General features: G+C 37.5%; 1 protein-coding gene across 1 annotated transcript in view; it reads right to left on the bottom strand.

Annotated features, from left to right (window-relative positions):
- Window positions 1-8,262, bottom strand: part of LOC103463227 (contactin-associated protein-like 4) — a 93,949-nt gene that overhangs the window by 81,616 nt on the left and 4,071 nt on the right. Inside the window, exon 2 of the mRNA XM_017304240.1 lies at window positions 216-326. Coding sequence (XP_017159729.1) covers window positions 216-326 — 111 coding nt within the window. The remainder of the gene's footprint in view (window positions 1-215; window positions 327-8,262) is intronic.

Raw genomic sequence — 8,262 nt, 5'->3', positions numbered from 1 at the left:
CCAACGAAACCCTTTGACAAGGGAAAAGTTAAAGGGGTGAAAAAACTTTTGGAAGGCACTGAAAGTCTAACAATTTAATTTATTAAAGCTACAGCTTGTGATATTCATCCTAATAAAGTGTTTGAATGCAGAATATTTTTATTTTATTTAAACTCGGATCTGGCAGAGCGTTTCAGCTGGTTTTTAACCTGCAAGCCGTTTCAGAAACCGCTCACCTTCTCGTCTGTTGACTTTGGCGAAGCCCGGTCCGTGACTGGTCGACAGCTGGGAGGAGCTCCTGAAGGACGACGGCGGCAGGTTGGACACCAGAGGGTTGTCACACACCTCTGCTGACCAATCACACGCCAGAAGAGACACAAATCAGTGTTTAGCATTAAAAACATCATTTCACAAAACTTATAGGGTTACAAGACATGATCAGGGCCACAGGAATAAGAAAATCTGACTTTAATCTCAGAATTTTTGACTTCTCTCCTCCAAATTTTTTTTTTCTTCAGAATTCTGACATAAAACTCTGAATTGCAACTTTTTTCGTAAGAATTCCGATTCTAATCTCAGTTTTGACTTCAAATATTCAGACATTTTCCCCAGAATTCTGATGTTTTTTCCACAGAATTTAGAATTTTCTTCTCAGATTTCCAACTTTTTCCCTCAGAATTCTGACTATTGATCTCAGAAAGTCAAAATTTGGAGTAAAAAAATTCCAAGGTTACAATGTGAAATGCTTTTTTTTATTTTATTTTTATTTTTTTTAATGATTGCCGGTGGATGAATAACGATTTCTTGCTGCACAAAGTAAAACACATTTTCAGCAAGAAGCACAAAATGATCGTTGGTCAAAGTTTAGTAAATTGCTGAGTAGAAAACAGACACGAGGGCAAAACGGATGAATTGCCTTACAGTAGAAAGTCATTCTATCTTCTACTGTAGGTAGATCTACAGTAATTCTAATTAACTAAAAAAGGTTTCAACACTATTCACCAAGTTTTAAGAACCCACTAACAGTTGGCTCTGGAGCTCTACTCAGTAATCGCTAATAGCTAATTGTTAATTTTGTTCAAAAACACGTTAAAGCAACGAAACGCAGTGAAAACAAAACTAGAGCCGAGGAACTGAACGTTACTGCTGAAACTCGAGTTATTGTTCCTCATGGAGCCGCAGCCAAGGGAAGGTGAGACAAGTTTGGCGAATGAGTCACATGTCACACACACACACACACACACACACACACACACACACACACACACACACACACACACACACACACACACACACACGCACATAAAGAAACTCCAGTGATGGGTGAAATGAAGAAAGGAGCTGATGGTGTCGCTGCATTACTTAAAGGCAGCAGCAATAAATGCCCAGACGAGGCACTGAGCCAAACTCCTTCGCTTTTCTGCTCATATTTTATTCCTTCTTCAATTAACTCCAGGTGTCCTCCTCTGTTCCCCTCCACAGACATACAGCGACCTCTGACCTTTCTGTTTGTTTTTTACAACAAGTTATGAATCAATAATAGATTAAATATTGGTGATATGACAATCACATTCCTTTTACAATCAGAAACGACGTGTAGTTGCTGCCAGCAGCCATATTTTAAACTAAATCAATAATGAGCCGAATTACAATAAAACATAATACATTTAAATCAGACGGTTTTGATTTGGCCTTCGTGTTGGCACCAGGTGTCATATAGAGAATTGAAAACCAACACGTTTTGAATTCATCCATCCATCAGGTTCGATAGAAATCAATGAACAGTTTCTGTTTAACCCTTTAAGAACCAAATATAGAAAAAAACATTTTAAAAAAGCTAAAAAGTTCAACCTGGTAGACGGTTTTTACAGGAGTAGTTTGGAGATTAAACCATGTTTTCATATGTTTTTGTTTGTTCTTGTACAGTTTAACTAAATATATTACTTTATGTTACGGCCAGTGGCCTTGTGTATGTTTTCTTTTCCTTTTTTTTGTACCATCAGCAGCTTCTAATCAAGTTGACTCCACTTGGAAGTGGATGCAGCCCTGCCTTCCTGTGCCACTCCCTGAGGCCTACAGCGATTGGCTCATCAATTGCCAGCTCCACCAATCCCTGAAGAGGCCTCCCCTTTAAAAACCAAGGACTTCCTGGGAGAAGGGCGGCTGATTCTTTGCTTAGACAGCTTGCTACTTTGGGTGTTTGTTTGTTTAGTTGACTGCTGTCAACTGACTTTGTAAACTTTGATAGCCCTGATCGCTTTTGTTAGTTTTTGCCAGCTCTTGCTAGCTCGTCTTGTCTTGTCCCTGTGAGGGATCTTAGAATCTCTGTTAGACATTTGTAGTTTGTTTTTGTTTAATCTGTATGGAAAGTCCATTTTTGTTTGGTTAAGATATTGTTTTGTGGATTTTCTTATTTAGTACATTTTTGTTGTAAGTCCCTACCTGTTGATTATTAAGTTTTACCCTTTTATTTTTTTTTTGTTTGTCAAAACCCAAACAATAAACTCCTAAATTGTAAAAACCTTACCACCTAGGTTTCTTTAATGTTACTTCCCTTTCCCCTGGCCGAGCCGGGTCGTAACACTTTACATAAAAAAAAATTTCATAATAAATTAAAACGAGCTCAATAATTCAGCATCATTTATCGCTTTCCTCTCCGTTTCTCCCAAAACCGGGTGATAAAAGTCTAAACTCTGATTCTTTGGTCTCAACCAGCCAGTTTGTGTTTACAGAGACTTTATGATTAATTTTATTTGTTGTTTCGGAGGTTTTATTTATTTATTCTGGACATTTAAATTGTCTTCCAGTTTCACTGTTAAATGTTTTTTGATCCTTGACAATGTGTTCTTGCATCATTATGTTGTTGTGATTATATTTACTTGAAAAACAACAATATTATTGCAAGAACCAATAATATTATTGATTGCTTTATTCTTAATACTAAAGAAAATGTATAACTTTTTTTTTTCTAACGAAACGGCAGCTCCTCTGCTGGCTGCAGGAACTCGTCTACATCCGTTATGCTGTTTGTGTTTTTATTCCCATTCCTGTTTAATTTTGGATATTTAAAATATTTTCCAGTTGCAGTGACATATTCTGTACAAAATTAAACTTTCCAGGACTTTGCGTTATTGTGGCCGGCTGGGATGCCATGAAGCAGCAGCAGCAGGTTGAGGGTTCGATGAAAACTTTGCCTCCTCTCCAGGCGCCTGTATGGATCCTCTGCAGGTTCTGCGGTTTCCTCCCAGTCCGACACATGCGGGTCGGGTCAATTGGTCTCGCTGAGCTGCCTTCAGGGAGTGGAGGTGTGTGTGCATAGGTTGTTTATCCTGTGCGTCACCTGTGATAAAATGGCAGCCTGCTGTTGACCATTCTTTTTGCAGAAGCTGCTAATTTAGACACTAATGAATCTTTCAGCTCCAGAGTGAGTTTGTTTGMCTTTACCAAGATTTGGAAAATCTTTAGGAAGTTTAGATGAACTTTTCGTCTCTGTGGGTAAACACAGTTATTGATTTAGTTARATCTGCATCCACAGAAACGGAACCAAACGTGGAGAAGCAGAACTCGGCTTCTATGGAGCACAAACCTGGAACAAACTTCTAGAAAACGGCAAAACTGCTGAAACACTGAGTTCCTTAAGAGCTCCTTTTGRTTCCTGTAACTGGAACACTGATCAATATATTTGATTATTCACAAAATGTAATGTTTAATGCTTGTTTGTTTTTGAAATGTACTATAAAAATTAAACTTGACTTGATCTATTCAGACTTTTTTTACAGTAAAAGACACTGTAAACTGTTACTTTGTATTTAATAGAAAAAAGTGAGTGATTATAACATGAATTTGGTCAAAGCTTAGTTTAATTAAACTAAGTCYAGTGAATCTCTGGTGCATAGTGAATAACAGATTTCACTAAAGAAATAAATTACCGTATTTTCCGTACTATAAGGCGCACCTTCAATGAATGGCCTATTTTAAAACTTTTTTAATATATAAGGTGCATGGAATAGACGCTACAGTAGAGGCTGGAGTTACGTTATGCATCCACTAGATGGAGCTGCASTAGAGGATGAATATCTAAAGCCACTTTGTTGACATAATGAATGTCAACAAAACAGTCCGACTGGTCGGCGAGGAGAGCCTTCTGGGCCGGGGCCAGACGATGGTCACCCTTCTCTGTTCGTGCACAGCATGTTGGTGGAGAACGTGGTGCTAAATGACCTGCAGACGACCTGATTATCAGGTTGGTAGGTAGATAGGTCAGTCAAACTTTATTAACAAACCAGTGTTCTGACAACTATCCCAGCATGCACCACGCGCTTCTTCTTCTACGGGTGAAAATGAAGTCGGCGGCTGCTTACCGTAGTTGCTAGACCTGTTGTGGCTCAATATTGGTCCATATAAGGTGCACTGTCGGCTTTTGAGGAAATTGAAGGTTTTTAGGTGCGCCTTATAGTGCGGAAAATACGGTAGGTGGATTTAACTTTCATTGCGTAGTTATACTTAACATATTCAATAAATACGAGGTTGAATATATTTTTTAAGTAAGGACGACTAATTAGGTTTTACAGTGTGCATTTAAGACAAAGTACATTTAGAATAAACACATTTTAGTAAAAGTATTAAAAATCAAAATGAAAAAGCCTTGTAAAGGAGAAAAGCACCTTATAATCAGACGTTTTTAGCAAAGCCACTGAAGGACAACATGCTGATAAATKTAGCTTAAATTCACTAAAAGCATTCAGCTRTTATTTTTCCTAATAATTGTTTTTCATGTAACTTCTTATAATAAACAAATATATGTTTTACATTTCAGAAATGATTTTTCTGATGTTTCTACGTAACGATGACACGATAACAGATTTAACTGGATGATAAATTGTCCCAAAAAATATTGCGATAAATGATATTGTTGTTTTGAGGCAATTTCCCACTAATAACGATAACTGTGTAATAACGTTCAACGTTTATGCCTGGTAGATTTACTGGATGATAAATTGCAGCAGAAATTATTGCAATAAACGATAATATTGTCATATTGAGACGATTTTCTATAAAATATAACAATAATCRTAATAATAATAATGATGGTACACTGAGRACTATCACGATACATTTTACTATACAAATTGTCCCAAAAATTACTACAATAAACAATACAATTATTATTGTTTTGAGACAATTTTTAGCTAACACAATGACATTGCTATTATAATGCAAACATCTAGGCCTGTCRCAATAAATTGCGATTAATAATAATATTATTGCTTTGAGACCATTTTCAGGTAATGTACTGATAATAACAACAAAGTTCTCCCTCTCAAACACTCATAAACTTTAATTTTGCAGAGAACAGTTCACACTGGAACTGGAAGAAATTTGAAATATCCAAACACAATGAAATAAATGGAAACCACACACAATTAATAAAATAGATTATGAAGTTTCTGCAAACTAAATTGGCATTAAAAATATGAATATGTGCTTTTTTAAAGCATCATGCGATAAATTGATTACTTGCGACATATTTCTACTATGTTGCCGTTTCAGAAGCTGTTGCTGTGACTTTAGCAGATTCTGGGGCTCAGAGTTACTTATCTGATCTAAAGACAGAACCATTTGATAAACGGGTCGGTTCTTAAAGAGGCGAACTTCCTCACCAGAGCCGGCCTTGGGCAAACACAARATACCCCCGGGTCACAGAGGCAGATGGATGGCAGGCAGTTCTCTGTCACTTTTATCGCTAAATTATTTGTCCCTGAATTAATAAATCCAGACTCATGAATGGCACCACAAGCCGCTGCCACCTTTATGTAACCTTGATTTAATTGGAACCTTTTATGACTCAACTTCCACTGAACACATGACATTAAGTGAACTTGATTTATACCACACAAGTATGCATTGACCTCTGATTTGCTCTCCAAAAGTCGTTCATCCTATGATGGAGCATGAGGGATAGAAAAGGTTCAGGCAAAATGTCTCCCCCATTCAAATTAAATAGAATTTATTCACAGGTTTATGGTCTCTCTATGCAAACCAGCCGTCTATTATAAGTCCTACAGAGACAGAGTCGTTATGAAGCGGGGAGATAGCTCCAAATTGAAATCAACTTCTCTCCCWGCATGTTTTTTTATCCACCTATTTTCTGTCTGGCTGGGTGCAAGAGGAAAAAAACAACTGCTTAAAGTTATCCATGCAGTCGCAAATTCTTAAATAATCAAAAAGCCAGCCCACATTGTTATCCACATGAGCATTACCCAGGTAACCCTGCTGCATCTGCAGAGCAATAATCAACCTGGAGGCGGAATAATATATTCTTTTAGAGTAAGCAAAATGTACGTCTAGCTGCGCCATGAAAGCAGGTTGGGATGGTAGCAGGAAAAACAAAACCRAACAACAGAATAGGGAAGTGAGGTGTAAGAATGACGAAAATCATGATCACCTYGTTGCTTTTCATGGTGGTGATGATACAAGTCAGTAAGAAAAATACAAAGATCTGTTAGTTAACAAAACGTTTCTTATCAAGTGGGTCCAATCAGTTGGTGGGAACTGACTCTGGGAAAAGTTTGTAACTAAAAAAACATTTTTATGTTTTAAAGCCATAAAACAGTAAATAAGTGGATTTTAAATACTCTAACAAGATAACGTTGAATAGATGTGTGACTAGGGAGTCACTTTTTCACTTCTGATACCAATAGTTTGGTCAAACATGTAAAAACACCACATCTTTCGTTTTTTAGGAGTATTTAATGGACTCTTTGCACCTCAGCTTCCGCGTTCAGGGAAAAGCGGCTCCGATCCAATAAAAATATCATTTTACACCAGGTGCTTGCAGGGCTTGGTCAAGGTTTGTACATCGATCTGAAGCCCCAACAAGTAAACTGGAGAAAGGTTTTAAGATGTAYGCCTCGTTATACATTCACTGAATGTGAGTTTTACTTAAACTTTGTGGCTAACATTAACCTTAGCTTATGCTAGCAGGCAATATTCTCGGACATTGTTCTTGTAAAAATGTGCTATTTAAGAATCTAAACATTCTAACGGACAATGTTTTTACCTTATTTTCAAGTATATTATGCGTGTTTATTGTCGTTAGTGTCAGAGACTAACGGGGAGGTTACGGTTCGGGCTTTTAGCTTCTATAGCCTGACGGAGCACAACAAGCCTCATAGCTTAACCGTAGCAGCTCTGGTGTCAGAGTTCTGGTTCAGCTGACCGTTCAGGTTCAAAGTTGTTGCTTTTAGAAAAATATGACCGTGTTGCTTAATGTCTCCGTGTTATTTTGTTTTATTACCTTTGCATGTTTCTTGTGAAGAGCTCAGATAGGATGGTGTTTACAGCAGTGTGTACAGGCGGATCAGTTGCTCGGCTGTCTGGCTCTGGTCTGCTCACTCGTTCCCATAAACTCGCTCTTTCAGGCTGAATACAGAAATGATTCCATGGAAATAACTCAGGGAGGCTCCTTTATTTAGCATTCGTCTCCCCCGGTAGTTTTAGGCTGAAGAAGCTGATCCGGATTGAAGTGAAGGCTGAAAAATTTGTGTTGTGCGGCGTTAGCTTCAACTGGTAGTGTATTTAGAAGCCACCATCTTCTTAATTCAGGATCGCTTGGAAATGAATGAAAACTTAAAAGCCCATTATATTAGGATGACAGCAATGTCATAGTATTGCTTTTTTTGAGTCTGAAATACAACTTTGTCTTTTCTAGCTGTCATGGTAACTCAAAGCGGAAACAAGTGAGCCGCTTTAGCTCCTGGAGATGCGATGTCAACGCCGTAGGTGCAAAGAGCCCATTAGGAGTAAATTAATTGGATTAATCGTGATTAATCATTTGAGCCATAAACACTTCTGTGGGAAATGGCAAATATTGCTCAATCTGAGAGAGTAGATCTGGACTAAATGGCCTTTTTTGAATCTGTGTCCTCCAGTTACCAATTGATTACTAAATTATTCAATGATTATTTCAATACTTGATTAATCTGATTGTTTCAGCCATAAACACTTTTGTGGGAAAGGGTCAATATTGCTCAATCTCAGACTAAATCTGGTCTAGAATGGCCAACTAAGCTTAAAGAATTACCTTTTTTCAGTCTGTATGCTCCAGTTACTGATTAATTGATCAATGAATTAGTTAATGATAATTTCAATAATCAATTAATCACGATTAATCATTTCATCCCTAAACACCTTTATGGTTAAGGGTAAACGATTGATCAATTTGAGAGAGTAGATCTGGACTAGAGTGGCCAATTAAACGCGTTGGATGGCCGTTTTTGAGTC

Source organism: Poecilia reticulata, linkage group LG4 (assembly GCF_000633615.1).
Source record: "Poecilia reticulata strain Guanapo linkage group LG4, Guppy_female_1.0+MT, whole genome shotgun sequence".
Classification (NCBI taxonomy): Eukaryota; Metazoa; Chordata; class Actinopteri; order Cyprinodontiformes; family Poeciliidae; genus Poecilia; species Poecilia reticulata.
This window is presented reverse-complemented; position numbering and strand designations above follow the sequence as displayed.